General features: G+C 51.4%; 1 protein-coding gene across 5 annotated transcripts in view; it reads left to right on the top strand.

Annotated features, from left to right (window-relative positions):
• The first annotated feature begins 681 nt into the window (after positions 1-681).
• The window catches only part of MYO18A (myosin XVIIIA), a 105511-nt gene continuing 86277 nt past the window's right edge, over positions 682-19915 (top strand). For 4 of the 5 annotated variants that reach the window (XM_073004789.1, XM_073004791.1, XM_073004790.1 and 1 more), the window contains exons 1-2: positions 682-802; positions 14086-15166. In XM_073004789.1, coding sequence (XP_072860890.1) covers positions 14168-15166 — 999 coding nt within the window. In that variant the 5' untranslated portion in view covers positions 682-802; positions 14086-14167. Of the gene's footprint in view, positions 803-1845; positions 2559-14085; positions 15167-19915 lie in introns of those variants that run through there. The other variant, XM_073004788.1, reaches the window with a different exon arrangement.

The following is a 19915-nucleotide window of genomic DNA, read 5'->3' as shown; positions in this document are numbered from 1 at the left end:
CGGTGGACCCAGGGACAGACTGCACTCCAAAGAGCTTCTGAAAGTGTTAATCTTGGCATTGGTGAACTCCTTCAAGGAGCGAGTGGCACTTACAGCCATGGCTCCTGGGCCCCGTACGCCTCTTGATCCACTCCACTTTGAGACAGGGCTCTATCAGACCAAGCTATTGAGAGTCTGTTTTTACCTTGGGGAGTGCATTCTGGCAGTGCCATCTCGGACATGGCAGGCAGTACCTGGTCTGGACTGAGCCTGGGGCACCATCCAGCAGGGCCCTGTGTGTGCCTCTGCAGAGCCACCTTGGGAAGAGTTGGCCAGTAAGACTTAATTGCTTCCTCTAGACAGCACTACCTTGAACACAGCCTGCAGAGTTCGGTGCCTGCCTTGGACGGCCCCTCTTCTATACGTTCATCATGACCCTGGTGCCTGCCCTGGGCAGTGCCACTCAGCCCCTTTCGGACCCTTTTCGGACAGCCTCCAGTGCCCAGTGCAGACAGAAACTCCAGGCAGGGCCTCTCTCAGACACAGCGAGAGGAGCTTCAGAGCCCACTGCGGACGGAGGCTGCCAGGGCAGCGCCCGGCCCGCCTGGCCCATGTCTGGCGGCGCGCACTGGTGCTGCTAGGCAGGCCGGGCGTTTATCCCCAGAGCAGCCAGCAGGGAGCTCCCTTTCGGCTCGGCTGGCGCGGTCGCTGGGGGCGGCGCTGAGCTGCGCCGCGCTGAGCTCTGCTCCAGCCCCGACCGGGCCGAGGCTGCTGGATGCCGCGTCTCCGCTTCTGCTGCCTGCCGGGCGGGCTCCGGTGGCTGGTGAGTGCGGGTCGGCGGCGGCTGCCGCTCGGTGGCGGGCCCGGCCCGGTGCGGCGGCGGGGCGGGCTCCGGCCGGGCGGGCGGGCGGGCGGCGGGGCCCGCCGGCTCCTCCTCCTCCCCTGTACCCTGGAAGCAGCGGCCCGGACTCCCGGCTCCCGTCCCTGGCGGCGCCGTGGAGCTCGACGCCCGGGGGTGGGGGCCGACCGGGAGCGGCGGGGAAGGGGGACCACCGGCCTTCCAGCCAACCTGGGGGGCGCAGGGAGGCAGGACAGGGTGGCCTTCAGTGTGGGGGGATTTGGCGCTTGGAGGCGCCCAGGTGGCCGGGAGCTGCGGGGTGCGGGCTGCAGCCTCGGGGGTGGGGGGACTTCTCCTGTCCCGGCCCAGGCCCCCCGATGGAGCGAGCGAGCGAGCGGGGCGCTGAGGAAGGCAGCGGGGAAGGGGAGCACCTCTACCCAGCCTTTTATCCCTCCCAGCGGCCTTCACTCTTTCACTGCCGGGCCGACTGCGGGCTCCTCTCAAAGGAGCAGCTGCTAGACAGCTGGCAAAACAATAGAGACCCCGCTTCCCTGGGCCCCCTCCTCTTGGGACAGAAGATGAGGGGATGAATGGTGGCAGGCTTTGGGGATTAGGGAGTGCAGGCTGTACCCTGCGACTGAATGCTCACCTCACCTTTCCCTGCAGAGAGGTGGGGTGCGTGTGGGAAGGTCGGACAAGCTGCCCCAGGCCTCTGGAGAGACCGCCCCAACGCCCCGCCTTGCTAACCTGTCATGCCAGTTGTTTCACCAATGGGAAGGGGAGGTGGTAGGGGTGGCTGCCCCCTCACCCTGCCCCTTGTTAGTGGGGGTGCGCTCCTTGGTCCCAAGCCTGGCCAGGAGTGTGGGTCATGTTCCTGGGTGCGATAAGGCCCGCAGGGACAGGCCAGGCATTGGGGCTTTGTTGTGGGGGTGGAGATGGGGGAGTTGCCCTATTGCAAGGCACATGTGTCTTACTGATTAGTTGGAAAGGTTGCGGCCAGAATGAGCCAGAGGTGGGGGGAGGGGGAGATGGGGAGGAAGACAGCCAGTTTGTTTTTGAGCCCGTATTCGTTTTGCCTGGCCACTTGACCAATGGGGCATGTGTTTGGCGCTGGCCTCATAGTGTGTGTTTGTGTAGGGAGGGCTCGGGGAATGCTTCCTGAGAGAGACTGTCCTGGTTAGGGCCTTCATGCCCTCAGATGGCCACCCAGAATTAAAGAATTGGGTTCCCTCCCTGCTTCACCCTGCCAATGACTTGGGTAGTTAGTGTGGGTTCGTCTTGTCTTTTGGAGCCCCTGGCGTGTCTGTGGCCGAGAAGACCTCATCAGTGCCCCTGTGGCGAGTGAGCTCTGGGAATTGTGTATGCACTGGGGTGCGCTGGAAGGGAGGGGAGGCCACCTGGATGATTAAGAGCGAGATCAGAGATCAGGCCGGGCGCGGTGGCTCACACCTGTAATCCCAGCACTTTGGGAGGCCCAGGCGGGCGGATCACCTGAGGTCAGGAGTTTGAGACCAACCTCAACATGGATAAACCCCATCTCTACTAAAAATACAAAATTAGCCAGGCGTGGTGGTGTATGCCTGTAATCCTAGCTACTTGGGAGGCTGAGGCAGGAGAATTTCTTGAGCCTGGGAGGCGGAGGTTGTGGTGAGCTGAGATCGCGCCATTGCACTCCAGCCTGGGCAACAAGAGTGAAACTGTCTCAAAAAAACAAAAAAAGCAAGATCATCTGAGGAGGACGGTGAGTACAGAGCCCATTGAATCAAGCTGCCTTTTCCTTGTGCTTTGGAGCCCTTTTCTTGAGCAGATTGGTGCCCTGTTGTCGTAGCAACAGGCCTGGCCTAATGTTCCCCACCCTTTTTAGTTCAGGGGCTACTTTCTATTTGGGGATATTGAAAGTTGCTCTCCTGAGGTCTCTGGCTTCCTGACAAGCCTCACTGGCTCTTTGTCCATGGCTTCCCACCTCCTCAGCTTCCCCTCTGTTTTTTTGTGATGAAGGCTTTCCAGGAAACATCCTCCTGGTTTCTGGATTTGACAGACGGGTTATATATAGCCTCGGGTGGAGGTGTGCTTGTCCATTTTGGGTTGAGGACATCGGGGTTGTGGCCTCAATTCCAGGAAAACCATGGCTTTGGGGGCAGCTATTGTATTGAGGGGATTAGGGGAATGAGAAGGGTTGTAGGTGGGGGTGGAGGGTGGGCATTGAAGGGGCCACAGGCTGGTGGTCACTTACTTTGGGAGCTTTGAGCTTTGAACAGCTGATGACCTGGTGCCTGGTAGCTGAGTGTCTAGTTTGTTTACTCTCTCCTGGCCTGGCCCAGGTGCTAGAGTGCGTGCCTGAGGACTTCCTCCTGCGCCCCAGACTTTCCTCATGTGGGTTATGCCCTTCCTGACTCCCACCTGGTCTCTCAGCCTCACTCCTGGGCCATCTGGGTAGCCAGCCAGTTCCCTGGAGGCCCCCTCACTGGCCCTGGTAGTGGCTGTTCATTGAGGAGGGCATGTGTCTTCAGAAACTAGGCCTGAAAACTCTGGGCTCCCCAAAGGCAGGTACCTAAAGGTGGACTGGGTGGGGCAGAACTGGGGCTCCTGTGAAAGGGAGAATCCACCCTGCTGAGGTGGAGCTGGGAGTTGTTGGAACTCAGGAAGCCTTCATCCGGACTTGGTGTGTCACAGGTCTCCAGGGCAGCAGGGTTGTTCTTACTCCTTGAAAGTAGAGACCTTCCCAGCCAGATCCTCTCACCTGGAGTGGACGCCACAGGCAAGAACCAGAGCATCCATGTGAGCTGGGTTTTGTTGGTGGCCCGGGGTCCCAGGCCTGAGTATGGTGGGAAAACCGAGGGGCTCTAGCTGGTTGTAGTTTAAAGGTTTGGGGCAGTAGGAGGGCCCAGCCCACTGTCTGCTGTAATTGACAGGTTCCCACAGGACTTGGGATTGGTAGGGGGCTTGATGGAGTTTAAGTTCTGCTTTAGGGTCAGACCCCTGGGTGCTTTAAGATCTGCACACCCCACGCCTATCACCTTTTTTCCCCCTAGCATTTTCCAAGGTGGCTTGAATGAGAGGAGGTGGGGAGGTGCTGAGGTAGGAGCTAGATTGGGAGCAGTGTTGAGCAGACCTGGTGAGCCTCCACTCCCCACCTTCACTTCCCTGCCCTTCTCTTGAAGTAGGAATTGCATGCAGGGCTTGTAAAATGTCAATTTCCCTTGACATTTCAAACTTTAGAGTCAGGAAGCAGTTTTGGTTGTTGGACTGATGATTTTACAGGACCCAGGGCCCTTTCTCTCTGCCAAGTACTTTATCATCACTTACAAGTGATTATTGTGATTATTCTCTGATATTCAGAGAGGTTAGATGATGGGCTGAAGGTCACACAGCAAGTCGGAGGTAGAGCGGGATTACAACCTGCAGTGTGTGGTTGAGCAGAATACCTCCCCAGCAGAGGCTGAGGGCCAAGTCTGAGCTCTCAGGCTCTTGAAGATACTGTAGCTGAAATAGTGAAGGCCTAGAGAGGGGAGGGGACTTGCTCAAGGTCACACGGAAGGGGCTATTAGCTGAGCTGAGCGACCGCCGGTGCACCTGGAAGAGCAGCGGGGGACTTGGCGGGGCCGCAGGAGCTCTCTCCCCCTTGCGTTCGTCCCTTGCCCGCCGGATTGCTGCGTTCCGGGGGAGATGGGATCGCAGCGGGAAGCGCCGCGGGCGGTTGCGCCGGCCCAGCCACCGGGAAACGCCGAGGGCCGCCCGGCTCACCGCGCGGCGGCGGGAGGGCCGGCTGATGTCACGTGAGAAGCGTGCAGTCGGAGTGAGGGAGCACACCTGGAGCCAGATAAGCTCCGTGTGACCTGGCAGGGAGTCACCCGGCACTGCGGAGCTCAGCACAGCCAGCCGGGAGGAGGCTCACCCTGGAGCGCCCGGCCAGGCCAGGTGCTGGCGACCCCGCCGGCCGCCGCTACAACCCTGGGCGCGGGGCAGAGCCGGGATGGGGGCCCCGGGGCTGGAGGAAACGGCCACTCAGGGAGGTCAGAGGTCAAGGGAGAGAGCCTGGCTCTCCCGGGAAAGTATTTCCTTTGTATTTATTTATGAGTGTGGTGTAGGGGTAGGAGGACTGACCTAAGAATCTATCCGCCACAGCCAAGTCTGGGCACCCTTGTCTTGGGACTCTAACGTTATAGTTTCCATTTCCTGGGTTTTTTTTTTCTTTCTTTCTTTTGCTAGCTGCAGGGTGACCCATTTAAATGTGTCCCCACTTACAGCCACAAGACACCAGTGAGCTCTATTTTAACTAAGTCCCCTAAGCCACTGAAACTTGATTTCAAGACATGAAGGCAATCCTTAAACTGACTATTACCCTGTTTGCAGCTTTACTGCTAGTAGATTACCTACTAGTTTGTCCAGGCATTTATTTTAGTCTGGAAAAAAGTTGAATCATTAGGCAGAAAGCTAAAGCGTTACTAAAGTGTTACCCTTCTTCTCCCCTACTCTCCAGAGATGACCACTGATCGATTTTTGGATCGAATTTTTCCAGACTTGCTGCTTTTTTTGAGGAGTCTTGCTCTGTTGCTGGGGCTGGAGTGCAGTGGCCTGATCTCGGCTCACTGCAAGCTCCGCCTCCCGGGTTCAGGCGATTCTCTGCCTCAGCCTCCTGAGTAGCTGGGATTACAGGCGCCCACCACCACGCCCCGCTACTTTTTTGTATTTTTAGTAGAGACGGGGTTTCACCATCTTGGCTAGACTGGTCTTGAACTCCTGACCTCGTCATCCACCTGCCTCGTCCTCCCAAAGTGCTGGGATTACACGCATGAGCCACTGCGCCTGGCCAGACTGCTTTTTAAAAGCTTATTATATATATTTTAGGCATTATGTATGTTTATAGTTTAATATATGTTATATAAAATATCATCTTATATAACTATTTTAAAATTTCCTATAGGAGGCCAGACGCAGTGGCTCACACCTGTAATCCCAGGACTTTGGGAGGTCGAGATAGGCAGATCACTTGAGCCCAGGAATTTGAGACCAGGCTGGGCAACATGGAGAGACCCTGTCTCTACAAAAAATACAAAAATTAGCTGGGTGTGGTGGGGCATGCTTGTAGTCCCGGCTACTCAGGAGGCTGAAGTGGGAAGGATGGCTTGAGCCCCAGGAGGTTAAGGCTGCAGTGAACTGAGATTGCACGACCACACTCTAGCCTGGAGGACACAGTGAGACCCTGTCTCAAAAAAAAAAAAAGATGAAAGAAAGGTAGAGGAAAAATGATAGATAATCCGACTCCCTAAAGCTCCTAGGTGTAAGCAAATACACATTTACCAGATGAATGTTCTTATAAAAAATTAAAATATAGCCTGGATGTGGTGGCCCATGCCTATAATCCCAGCACTTTGGAGGCCAAGGTGTGTGGACTGCTTGAAGCCAGGAGTTCAAGATTAGCCTGACCAACATGGTGAGACCCCATCTCTATTATTTAAAAAAAGAAAAAAAAATTAAAATACGGATGAAACACAAGTCTATTTGACCCTTCTAAAATTCCAGTCTCCTCCCCAGAGCATACGTTTTTCCTACACATATGCAAATATTGTACAAATGTACATGTAATATAGGTTTTTAAATTTTAGCAAAATTATAAACTATCCTGCAACCTGTTTTTTCACTTAACAATATAGTATAGAATATTTCCAGGTCAGTGTATACAAATCTACTTCATTCTTTTTACTTTTAATTATACAACTGCTCAGTTGTATAATTTAGCCTTTTTTTTTTTTTTTTTTTTTGAGATGGAGTCTCGCCCTCTCGTGCAGGCTGGAGTGCAATGGCATGATCTTGGCTCACTGCAACCTCCACCTCCTGGATTCAAGTGATTCTTCTGCCTCAGCCTCCTGAGTAGCTGGGATTACAGGTGTGCCACTACACTGGCAAATTTTTGTGTTTTTAGTAAAGATGGGGTTTCACCATATTGGCCAGGCTGGTCTTGAACTCCTGACCTCAAGTGATCCACCTGTCTCGGCCTCCCAAAATGTTGGGATTATAGGTGTGAGCCACCATGCCTAGCCTTTTTTTTTTTTTTTTTTTTTTTTTTTTTTAGACATAATCTCCCTCTACCCAGGCTGGAGCACAGTAGCATGAATCTTGGCTCATGCAGCCTTGACCTCCTAGGCTCAAGTGATATTCTCCCACGTCAACCTCTCAAGTAGCTGGTATTACAGGTGTGCACCACTGCTTAGCTACTTTTTAAAAAAAATTTGTGGAGTCAGAGTCCCACTATGTTGTCCAGGCTGGTCTCAAACTCCTGGGCTCAAGCAGTCCTCCTGCCTTGGCCTCCCAAAGTGCTGGAATTAGAGGCCTGAGTCACTGCACCTGGCCAGTTTTACTATTCTCTAGTAAGGACTTTTATATTTATAGACTTGCTATTATAAACAATGCTGCAAGGGTTAGCCATGTGTATTATGTGAATGTACCTATAGATGTCTTATAATGGAATTGCCCAAAGAATATGTACATAAATATTTTCATATGCCAGGTGCAGTGGTGGTGCCTGTAATCCTAGCTACTCAGGAGGCTGAGGCAGGAGGATTGCTTGGCGCCAGGAGTTTGAGACCAGCCTGGACAGAATAGCAAGACCCTGTGTCTAAAACAATTTTTAAAAAGTTAGCCAGTAATGGTGGCACACACCTGTAGTCCCAGCTACTGAGGAGGCTGAGACAGGGGGATCACTTGAGCCCAGGAGTTCAAGGCTGCAGTGATCTATGATTGAGCCACCAAACTCCAGCCTGGGTGACAAAGCAAGACCTTGTCTCTTAAAAAAAATTTTTTTTCTCATAGATACCACTAACTTGACCTCTGAAAATATATTAGGTGGTGCAAAAGTAATTGAGGTTTTTGCCATTAAAAGTTAACGGCAAAAACCACAATTACTTTTGCACCAACCTACCAGTTTGTGTTTCCACCAAGACTTATGAGACTCCCTGCATCCCATGCCCTAATTGATTGATGTTATCAACCTTCATAGTTTTTACTAAACTGCTAATTGAAAATAGTATACCTCAATTTCACATGTCTGTGAATATTGTGGAGGCTGAATACCTGTTCATGTTTGTTGGCCATTTGTATTTCTGTCCCTACAAATTGCCTGTCCATAGTATCCTTGGCACTAGCTATGTGGGCCCTCTGGACTCAAGTCAGTGTGATCCAGCTTGGCCTTGTGCTTATCAAGTTACCTTCACTTCTTTGGACTTTACTTTCCGTGTACAAAGGTTTTGACTTATTTTAGTCATACTTGTGCTGATGGTCATTTGTGCACTCTGTTATCCTCTCTGCTGTCCCATTTAGATGGCAAAAAATGTGCCCTGCTACTATTAGGTACCGCTCTGAGGGTAATTAAATGTATTTCATTTAATTCCGCCACCTTTTGGTGGTAGGTACCATTATTATCTGCATTTTACAGATGAGGAAATGGAGGCATGGAGGCCTTAAGTGACTTGCCTGAGATTGCATAGCTATTTACTCAGATTTTTTTTCATTTGTATTTAATTTTTTTTTTTAGACGGAGTCTTGTTCTATCGCCCAGGCTGGAATGCAGTGGTGCGATCTCAGCTCACTGCAACCTCTGCCTCCCAGGTTCCAGCGATTCTCCTGCCTCAGCTTCCTGAGTAACTGGGATTACAGGTGCATGCCACCATGCCCAGCTACTTTTAGTAGAGATGAGGTTTCACCATGTTGACCAGGCTGCTTTCGAACACCTGATCTCAGGTGATCTGCCCTCCTCGGCCTCCCAGAGTGCTAGGATTACAGGCATGAGCCATCGCACCTGGCCCTATTTACTCAGATTTGTTCACAGGTTTGTTACTTGATATCCAAAGCCTGAGATCTGACACTGGGCTTATTTATCTTTATGTTGCTTGCCTTTAGGAAGTGACTGATAGATACATATTTTTTCCCAAAATTTTATCACAATGACCTGCAAACATTCAGAAAAGTTAAAGAATTTTGCAATGAATACTCTTCATCTCCTAGATTCTACAATTAACATTTTCCTATCCTTGCTTTTACATATCTTTATCCCTTGGTCCATCCATCAGGCTATGGTTTTTTTTTTTGTTTTTTTTTTTTGAGACAGGGTCTCACTCTGTTACCCAGGCTGGAATGCAATGGCATGATTGTGGCTCACTGTAGCCTCGACCTCCCAGGCTCAGGTGATCTTCCCACCTTAGCCTCCCAAGTAGTTCCCACAGGCAGGCACCACCACATCCAGATACTTTTTTGTATTTTGAGTAGAGATAGGGCTTTGCCACGTTGCCCAGGCTTGTCTCCAACTCCTGAGCTCAAGCGATCTGCCCGTCTTGGCCTCCCAAAGTGTTGGGATTATAGGTGTGAGCCACCTTGCCCAACCTCATCAAGCTGTCTTAAAATTTTATGCATTTCAAAGTAAAATGTAGACATCAGTATATTTCGCCCCAAATACTTTAACATATATATAATTCACTAGAGTTCAATATTTATTTGTAGTTCTTTTGAGTGAATATTTACAAACAATGAATGCACAAATCTTTTTTTTTTTCTTTTTTCTTTTTTTGAGACGGAGTCTCGCTCTGTCTCCCAGATTAGAGTGCAGTGGCGCGATCTTGGCTCACTGCAACCTACGCCTCCTAGGTTCAAGCGATTCTCCTGCCTCAGCCGTCCTGGTAGCTGGGACTACAGGCGCGTGCCACCATGCCCGGCTAATTTTTTGTATTTTTAGTAGAGATGGGTTTCAGGATGGTCTCGATCTCCTGACCTCGTGATCCACCCACCTTGGCCTCCCAAAGTGCTGGGATTACAGATGTGAGCCACCGTGCCTGACTGAACGCACAAATCTTATGTGCACCATTTGATGACTTGACAAATGCATATACTTATCAACCCAAACCGCTATCAATATATAGGACATGAACATCACCCCAAAAAGTTCCCTCATGTGATCCCACTCCTACCCCCACCATAGGTTAGTTTTGCCTGCACTAGAACTTCATATAAAGAGCATCATACCGGCCGGGCGCGGTGGCTCAAGCCTGTAATCCCAGCACTTTGGGAGGCCGAGACGGGCGGATCACGAGGTCAGGAGATCAAGACCATCCTGGCTAACCCGGTGAAACCCCGTCTCTACTAAAAAATACAAAAAGCTAGCCGGGCGAGGTGGCGGGCGCCTGTAGTCCCAGCTACTCGGGAGGCTGAGGCAGGAGAATGGCGTGAACCCGGGAGGCGGAGCTTGCAGTGAGCTGAGATCCGGCCACTGCACTCCAGCCTGGGCGACAGAGCGAAACTCCGCCTCAAAAAAAAAAAAAAAAAAAAAAAAAAAGCATCATACCATTATGTACTCTTTGTCAAAGACTTCTTTCCCTCTCACTTGAAATCATGATTTTGAAGTTAATCCCTATTGTGTGTATCTTTAGTTGTTTCCTTTTTCTTGCTGAGTAGTATTCCATTGTATGAATATGAACATTGTTTATGCACTCTCTAATGGACAGATAGATGTATATTTGAGTTGAATGGTCATTGCCTTCAGGATGCTTACTCTCTTAAAGTGATAGAGCAGATAAGTTGACAGATTGTACTTTCCTTTTGTTTTTGGGGATAGTAAGATCAAGATAATTCGGGTCCATACCCTAACTTACATAGATGCTTTCCTTTTCTTAAAATTAAGAAAAACTTCTTAGAGTACGGTGAGGAGAGAAACGCAGAAAAGGAGGTCAGGAAAATTGTAAGGTTACCTTCACTGGAGTGGAGGGAGAGGGTAGGAGAGGAAGGGGAGGCAGATAGAAACTACAGCCTCGGATAGGGAGTAGGAAGGTGGTGGTATCAGAGCTGTTGGAGACTTTGGACCTGAGGCCAGGAGGTGCCAGAAAGTGTAAGGTCTACAAGAAGGCGATAGAGCAGCAGTTGCATTGTAGATCTGATCCTGGACGGGAGGCTGCAGGCAGCCAGACAGGTCTAGAGTCAGGAGAGAACGTCCACAGCCAGGCCTGACGATTATGGGGATGGTGGTGGGGAAGAGGTGCCTTGTGAGCTGTGTAGACGGTGGTGGCAGGACAGAGGTGGTGAGGGCAGGGCTGACGTAGCCGCAATTCTCTGAAGGCCCCAGGGTTGGAATGAGAAGGGTGCCTTTGGCAGAAGGTTAATAACTTAACCTGTGTCCACAGGAGACTTAGATATTTAGAATTTTAGAGCCAGAAGAGATCTAGATCATACTGTAGTTCAACCTTGAGCAGAGTGACAGGCTCAAGGTTCCCCAGTGATTTTTTGGCAGATCCAGGCCTAGATACCAAATCTCCTAAAACTTCTGGCCAGCACGCCATTCCTTGTGCTGCTGCTGTGACCATCTGCTGTCCTGACTGCCACAATGGCAGTGAGGAACAAGCTTTTGCTGAGACTTTTTCAGGGACCTTTCCAGCCCAAAGATCCTAGAATTCTGGGAGCTCCTTTCCACTCATGCTACTCAGCGACCTAGCCCCTAGCGAAGAGCCAGGATTGGGTAAGCATTATAGACCGAGAATTGGGTGTCTTGGTGGGACAGCATTATAGTCAGTTGGGTTCTCTGTGGTTGGACTGAGGCCAAGATACTCTTGTTGTCCCATCCAAGTCCCCAAGGTGGATTTTTTTTCTTCATTTCTCCCACAAGTGCCCCTGGAGTTATCTTCTAAACCATCCCTTTAAGATGATCCAAGCAGTGGTGGGTGAGATATAAGGTGGGCGGTAACAGCTGAAGATCCCACATCTTGGTTTATGGTAGGTCTGTGCCACACCCCATCAACATTCAGGAGGAGAGAGACTCCCCTTGTCACAGTAGAGCCCTGAAGAGAGAATGCTGGCTGTCAGGTACCCCCCCACCCCAAATCAGTTCAGACTACCTGGCCAAGGCCCCTGGCTGTGTGCCTTTTCGGCCCTAGATTTCCTGTTTTCTAACTCCCAGCTACTGTGCATGTAGCATTTAGAACCAACAAGTTCAAGGCTGGGCGTGGTGGCTCATGCCTGTAATCCCAGCACTTTGGGGGGCCGAGGCAGGCAGATCACAAGGTCAGGAGATTGAGACCATCCTGGCTAACACGGTGAAAACCTGTCTCCACTAAAAATACAGAAAATTAGCCGGGCGTGGTGGCAGGCACCTGTAGTCCCAGCTACTTGGGAGGCTGAGGCAGGAGAATGGCGTGAACCTGGTAGGTGGAGGTTGCAGTGAGCTGAGATGGCGCCACCTCTGCCTCCTGGGTTAAGTGATTCTCATGCCTCAGCCACCTGAATAGCTGGGATTACAGGCGTGCACCATCACGCCTGGCTCATTTTTGTGTTTTTAGTAGACACGGGGTTTTACTATGTTGGCCAGGCTAGTCTCTAACTCTTAACCTCAGGTGATCCGCCCGCCTTGGCCTCCCAAAGTGCTGGGATTATAGGCATGAGTGGTCTTGAACTTCTGACCTCAAGTGATCTGCCTGCCTCAGCCTCCTAAAGTATTAGGGATTACAGGCATGAGCCACTGCACCTGGCCTTGAATTATATTTCTTATGGACAGCACTGCTCTAGAAAGGAGATGAGATGGTATGCCAGGGGCAGCACAAGTCAGGATGCTGGGCAGGGGGAAGCAATTAGCCATTGCACTAGGGCCTTTGGGAATTTCTGACCTTGATACCTTCCTGAGTATTGTACCAGGGTTGAAGGGTGGTCCCTCTCAGTAGACTGGAGATCCTGGAGGGCCCTGCTTGGTTGTGGGGGTGGGACACACAGAGAGGAAAGGCCTGTCCAGGGCCTGGCAAGAGGCCATTACTAGAAGGGATGAGATTATAGATCCCATGTCTGAAACTCAGAGGGGTAGACTTTCAGAGAGAGAAAAAAATGTCATTTAATTTCCAATTAGGTGACATGGCCTATTTCTTCTTCTTGTTCCCTGCTGGTTAGAACAAGAAAGACTCTCTCAACTCTTTCCCACCAGGTTTTTATCAGTCCTGTCCTGTTAGATGTGCAGGGGGTTGTGTAGGTTGGTGGGTATGTTGCACACACCCTGGGACTGGGATTTTCTTTCAGGCTACCACAGCTTTCTTCCTGGGGCTATATTTAGGTGTTGGTCTGGGGAAAAGGATGTGAATTTTTTAGGATCCTGTTTATCCAGTGGACCCTACCCCACCCCCACCTCGCAGCTGTCTATCCTCTGTTTGGTCTGGAACTTCCCTTCCTTCTCTTGCTGCTTTACTTTGGTCACCCAGGCCCTAGAAAGAACACAATATTTGCCACTGAATCCCAACATCACCATTTATTAACTGTATGACGACTAACACATACTTAATTTTCTGTGTCCCATTTTCCTCCTTTGTACAGTGGAAATAATGATACCTACCTTGCAGGAATGCTGTGAGGTTCAGAGGAGATAGTGCATGTAAAGTACCTGGTATTAGGCCTAGGCAGGGGTGGTCATTAAATAAATGTTGATTCCTTTGAGGTCTTCTGTTAGGCGGTGGCTAAGGGTGCTACTCTAGGGATAACAGGCTCAGGAAAGAGACCAAAGAATGGGATGTCTGTTGCTTAAACGAATATTGTCTGTGGGAGGTGATGTTGCATTAAGTCCCTTTTCTTTTTCCTTTGAGTTTGAATCTTGTTTTTTTTTTTGAGACAGGGTCTCACTGTGTTGCCCAGGCTGGAGTAGTGTGATCATAGTTCACTGCAACCTCAACCTCCTGGGCTCAAGCAATCCTCAGATTCCCAAGTAGCTAGGACTGTGGGCATGCACCACCACGCCTGGCTAATTTTTAAAATATTTTTGTAGAAATAGGATCTCACTATGTTGTCCAGGCTGGTCTTAAACTTCTGAGTTCAATCGATCCTCTTGCTTCAGCCTCCCAAAGTGCTAGGATTACAGGCATGAGCCACCCTGCCCGGCCTGTGTTTGAATCTTAAGTCAGGTCCCAGGTTGGCTTGAAGTATTCTCTTACCAGGAGGTCAGATCTCCCACATACTACCTCCAGGTACACCTAAGCCTTGGTCTATCAAGGAATCAAGGAAATGACAGGCTTTGGAATCTGGGCTTTTACCGCCTTATCTAAACCTCAAGTTTCCTTATTTATAAAATGGGGTAATAATAGTAACTACCTATAGAAAGGTTGTAAGGATTAAATCAATGGAGACAATAGTGGGTAAAGCAGAGTGCCTGGCACATAGCTAGCACCCACTGAGGAGTAGCTGTATCATTTGGTTATGTCTGGACTAGAGACACACGAGGCTCTGTTCGAATAACCTTTCTCTCTCTGTGTTTCTGTTTGCAGCAGCAAAGTGGGGCACCAAGGCCCTGTGCTAAGCACTCATAATCCTCTGGGGGTGCTACCCCATACAAACAGCACCCCCACCATGTTTAACCTAATGAAGAAAGACAAGGACAAAGATGGCGGGCGGAAGGAGAAGAAGGAGAAAAAGGAGAAAAAGGAGCGGATGTCAGCGGCAGAGCTTCGGAGCCTGGAGGAGATGAGCCTGCGACGCGGCTTCTTCAACCTGAACCGCTCCTCCAAGCGTGAATCCAAGACGCGCCTGGAAATCTCCAACCCCATCCCTATCAAGGTGGCCAGCGGCTCTGACCTACACCTAACTGACATTGACTCCGACAGTAACCGGGGCAGCATCATCCTGGACTCGGGCCATCTAAGCACAGCCAGCTCCAGCGATGACCTCAAGGGTGAGGAGGGCAGCTTCCGCGGCTCGGTGCTGCAGCGGGCAGCCAAGTTCGGCTCACTGGCCAAGCAGAACTCACAGATGATTGTCAAGCGCTTTTCCTTCTCCCAGCGTAGCCGGGATGAGAGCGCCTCAGAAACCTCGACGCCCTCAGAGCACTCTGCCGCCCCCTCACCACAGGTGGAGGTGAGGACTCTAGAGGGACAGCTGGTGCAGCATCCTGGCCCAGGCATCCCTCGACCAGGGCACCGATCCCGAGCCCCTGAGCTAGTGACTAAAAAGTTCCCAGTCGACCTGCGCCTGCCCCCCGTGGTGCCCCTGCCCCCACCTGCCCTCCGGGAGCTGGAGCTGCAACGACGGCCCACTGGAGACTTTGGCTTCTCCCTGCGGCGCACAACCATGCTGGATCGGGGCCCTGAGGGCCAGGCCTATCGGCGGGTGGTCCACTTTGCTGAGCCTGGTGCAGGCACCAAGGACCTGGCCTTGGGGCTGGTGCCAGGAGATCGACTGGTGGAGATTAATGGGCACAATGTGGAGAACAAGTCCAGGGATGAAATTGTGGAGATGATCCGGCAGTCAGGGGACAGCGTACGGCTCAAGGTGCAGCCCATTCCAGAGCTCAGCGAACTCAGCAGGAGCTGGCTGCGAAGCGGCGAGGGACCTCGCAGGGAGCCATCCGATGTGAGTGCTTCCCTGGGCACCTGGGCTGAGCAGGGATGGGGAATGTGGGCACCTCCTGCTGTTGTGCTTGACTGGGTAATCAGGGTCCCCACAAGCTGCGATCAGAGCCCGGCAGTGTGTAAGTGGGGAAGCCGTGCTGCTCTCTGAGCTTGTGGGGAAGCATGAGCTCAGGAGAAGGTGCCCCATGCTCATTATCCTCTGGGGGTGCCACCCCTACAAACATCACCCCCACCATGTTTAACCTAATGAAGAAAGACAAGGACATTAAAGGAGTCACACCTTTGTCTCTCAACCGTGTCTGGGAGCTGAGGACAAGTCCCCAAAGGTTCACTCCGGTAGAGTTCTGAGCAGTTTGGCCCCGCCTCATGGTTTTATGGTTCCCTCCAGTGTTCTGTGTCTGTTGGATTGACCTAACTGAATTCAGCATAATGCCTTTCTCAAGGGTGATGGGCTAGACCAAACTCTGCCTGAACCTTAGTTTCAGCTCTGGAGCCCTGGAGAGAGGTCTGCTGTTGGTTAGTAATTACTGTGAAATTGTTCAGCTTCTCCATTACAAGGATGGGTTAGGGGTTTGGGCACCATATTTCCTGAGCCCTAAATTGGGGTGTATAGGTTAACATGTGTCACTTCCAGATATAAGAGACAATCTGGACGGTAAAATACAATATTTCCATGTTATTTAGATCTTGGGGATAAAAAAGACAAATGATTTCAAATTAGGGCTGTCATGGAACATCTGAGATGTACAGCTGGTATGATTATATCTTTGGGAAAGATGACCTCAGGCCAGAGCCTCCTCTTGCCCCTGAGTGAGCAAGGGAATACCAGGTGAGGCTGCAGAGAGAGCAGGGGCAGATCATGGAGGACCTTATAAGTCACAGTTGGAATTCAGATTTCATCCCGGTGAAATGGGATCATTGATGGGTTCGAAGCAGGGGAGTAACTAGATCTGATTTATAAAGGTCACTTGGGCTCCAAGAGTCTTTATTACTTCTCCTAGAAGGAGAAAAAGCATGGACTTGGAAAAGGAAGAGGGATAAAACCTGCACAGATAGTATGTCCTGACTGTCCCTGAGATCCCAGCTACCCATGCAAAAAGAGCAGCAGGAGGCACAGGAGCAGAGAGGTTTATATCAGATGGAGGAACAGATCTCCATGGGGCATCAAGCTCACTAATCTCAGGGGTCTTTTGATAGGGTGGCTACATAGCAGTTTGAATGTCCTGCCTGGAGATAGTATACGAAGGACAAGTTGACCCCTGGCCATCTTCCCCTCCCAGCTGTGGGTTTTAGGATCGTCCAGATCATGGTCCCTGCTGCCTGACCAGGACCTTTTGGTACTAAGTGACCAGCCAGATGTGTCAAAGTCAGAACTGGGAGGAAGTGCTAACAGGAGGAAACAGGCAGAGTCCCGGTCCAAGCTTTCTCCCAGGGAGGGGAAGCAGCTGCTAAGGATGGCTGCTCAACGCAGCAGCACCTTGGGCCTGAAGAGGGGCTGGCAGTGGCAGGATCAGACTGTCAGGAAGCATTGTAGTTGGGTTCCAGGCCTTCCTTTAACCCGGAGCTAGCTGGGTTTAGGCAGCTTTGCTAGTCAGGGAAGCGTAGTGAATGGGAGGAGGCCTGTGTGGAAGACCTGGATTCTTCATTCCAGAAGCACACATTGAGCACCTACTATGTTTTAACCACCAGGTTAGGTGGAACTCAGAGAACCACGAGGTAGAGGGGGAAGAACAAGGGAGGGGTCTTTATGTCAGAAGCAAAGACTGGGCTGGGCGCAGTGGCTCACGCCTGTAATCCCAGCACTTTGGGAAGCCAAGGCGGGTGGATCACCTGAGGTCGGGAGTTTGAGAGCAGCCTGACCAACCTGAAGAAACTTAGTCTCTACTAAAAATACAAAAATTAGCTGGGCATGGTGGCGCATGCCTGTAATCCCAGCTACTCGGGAGGCTGAGGTAGGAGAATCACTTGAACCTGGGAGGCGGAGGTTGTGGTAAACCGAGATCAAGCCATTGAACTCCAGCCTGGGCAATAAGAGCGAAACTCCATTTCCAAAAAAAAAAGAAGCAAAGACTGCAACATGTTGCCATGCCTGTCTGCGTTCTTCCAGGCTAACACTGCTTTTAACAGATGGAATTTTCTTCTTAAAGAATGAATCCCCCAGGGGATTGTTGCCAGCTCCCTGCTGAACCACAGCAAGGCCTCTATGGGGCCCTGGGCCTGGCATCCCAGATGCTGCTTGGTTTTCTCTTTATAGCACAGGGATCATCCTGGCATCTCACATTTCCTAGCTTTCCCTTCCCAACTAGCTGCTGCTATCCCATCCTTGGGGAAGTAGATGGTTTAGCATTGGAGGCCCTGGTGGATTCCAGGTTACAGCTGGTATCCCTGAAATGCTGGCTCACTCTAGCTCCTATGGGGTAAGCCCAGCTGGTGCCCAGAGGACTTCTTCCCCAAGCCTCAGCCTGTGTCATCTGCCAGAGGACACAGTAGCAAACCCCATCCCCATGCATCTCCCAGAGCCATGTGGCAGGATAAGGAGACGCATAGGGCTGAAAGAAGCCCGTATCTTTTCTCATCCAGGTAGGTGGTGGGGACTCATGCCACAAGCAGAGAGGAGCAGGGTGAGCCCAGCATTTCCAGCTTCCTGGGACAGGCCTGGGAGTGGTGTGGGGTACTGCAGCCTCTTCTGTACCCTCAGCCTCTATCTCCTCCTCTTCCTTTTACTCCTCCTGCTCCCTGTCTTGGCAGCAGTTCTAATCCCAGTTATGTGCCAAGAGAAGTCTTCCTGCCTCCTCCAGACTCCTGGGAGGGATACCCTGATGACTGTAGCCCCACAGGGACAGCTCTTGCTGGCCACCCTGCCATCAGGCCATCCATCAACTGTGTCTACACATTGCCTGTCCCCAGGGAGCTCTGAGGGAGCTGACTAGCCATCTGTTCTCTTCCTGCACACAGATGTGGCCAGGCCCCCGGCTCCTCTCCATGGCCTGTTTAGAAGGCCCCAGGGAGACACAGCCCCTTGAGTTTCCCTCTCACATGGTGTGTGTCCAGAATGCTGGGTTCACACCTTCATGTGTCCTGGTAGCTGCTAGATGAGGTTCTGCTGGGAGCAGGGGTGAGCCACAGTGGTAGGGTAGACTTGGGACCTGGTAGAAATCAACCAGCAGGCCTGGGAGAACAGCGTTTTCTACTGCCATCTACCTTCCACCTACCCGTCCATTAGGGAAGCATTTGTTGAGCACTTACTGCATACTAGGTCCTGGGCTCCAGCGGTGAGCAGCACATAATCCGAGCCCCAAGGAGCTCATAGTTAGCAGGAAAGATGGTCCAGCAGCAGACCATGACAGTACTCTCTGAGAAACTCAACCACAGGGGCCAGTCCTGGTGCTAGGAGTGCAGCAGAGGGGCTTCAAGTCCAGTCTTGTGGATGGGTCAGCGCAAGCTGACATCTGGGTAGTAGATGAGTGAAGGGGAGGCAAGAGGAAGGGAAACGCTGTCACAAACACATGCCAAGGCCTAAAATTATGGAGAGAGAATCACACATTTCAGGAATAAGGCTGGGAGACGGTGAGTGGGAAGGGAGTGTTGAGAGAAGCACTAGGAGGCATCCACGGGAGCCAGGTCACGGAGGCCCCTGTGAACCGTGCTGGGGAATGTGAACTTTAACCAAAGGGCACTGAAGCAGTTTAATCAGGGAGCAATAGGAACAGGTTTTAGGAAATTACTCTGGCTGCTTATGGAGCATGCTCTAGGGTGTAGCAAAGTTGGCTGTGGGGAGAGTGGTGAGGGAGTGATTGTGATCCTAGGAGAATGGATGGAGACCTGGACTCAGGTAGAGGCAGTGGGATGGAGGGCCATCTCAGACTTGAGCAACTGTCAGACTCTGGGGTCTTGGTGACCCACTGGTAGGGGACTGAGGGAGAGGGGGGTCACGTGACCACCAGAGTACTGGGAAGATGCTACATTCTTTCCCCTTTGATTCCTTAGGGAAGGTTCTTGGGGGGCATCTGTATTTGGATCAGTTACTCTTAAGTTTGCTGAAGGCCAAGTGTTTCCTGAGTCTGGTGAGGTTAGGGGAGATGTTGGTAAAGTTGAGGATCTTAAAACCCCAGTTGGATCAAAATTCCCTCCTCCGCTTCCATAAGTCTGAATGGGAAAGTCAAGTCCCACTGAGAAGGGGTAGAGGCCAGGTTGGAGACTAGGGCCTGGGAGAGGAGAAGGCCAGTCTGTCTGTATCCTCAGTGGGTCCATCCTAGGGGAGGACAAGTGGAGTCCCTTAGGACTAGGCATGTCCTCCTGCATCTGGAAGTATGGGACCTTTCTGCTGAGCTCAGAAAAGCCCACCCAGCTAAACCCTGGCCAACGTGGTTGTCCTGCCATGAAGAGCCAGAGGTGCTGGCCGGAAAGCAAGGCCTCCTGAGTTTTTTTTTTTTTTTTTCTTTTGAGACCGGGTCTTGCTCTGTCACCCAGGTTGGAGTGCAATGGGGCAGTCTAGGCTTATAGGCTCAAGCGATCCTCCCGCCTCAGCCTCCTGAGAAGCTGGGACCATAGGCACACACCACCATACCTGGCTAATTTTTTTTTTTTTTGATAATGGAGTTTCACTCTTGTTGCCCAGGCTGGAATGCAATGGCGCTATCTCGGCTCACTGCAACCTCCACCTTCCTGGTTCAAGTGATTCTCCTGCCTCAGCCTCCTGAGTAGCTGGGATTACAGGTGCCTGCCACCACGCCTAGCTAATTTTTATATT

The sequence above is a fragment of the Chlorocebus sabaeus genome, chromosome 16, assembly GCF_047675955.1.
Source record: "Chlorocebus sabaeus isolate Y175 chromosome 16, mChlSab1.0.hap1, whole genome shotgun sequence".
Lineage (NCBI taxonomy): Eukaryota > Metazoa > Chordata > Mammalia > Primates > Cercopithecidae > Chlorocebus > Chlorocebus sabaeus.
This window is presented reverse-complemented; position numbering and strand designations above follow the sequence as displayed.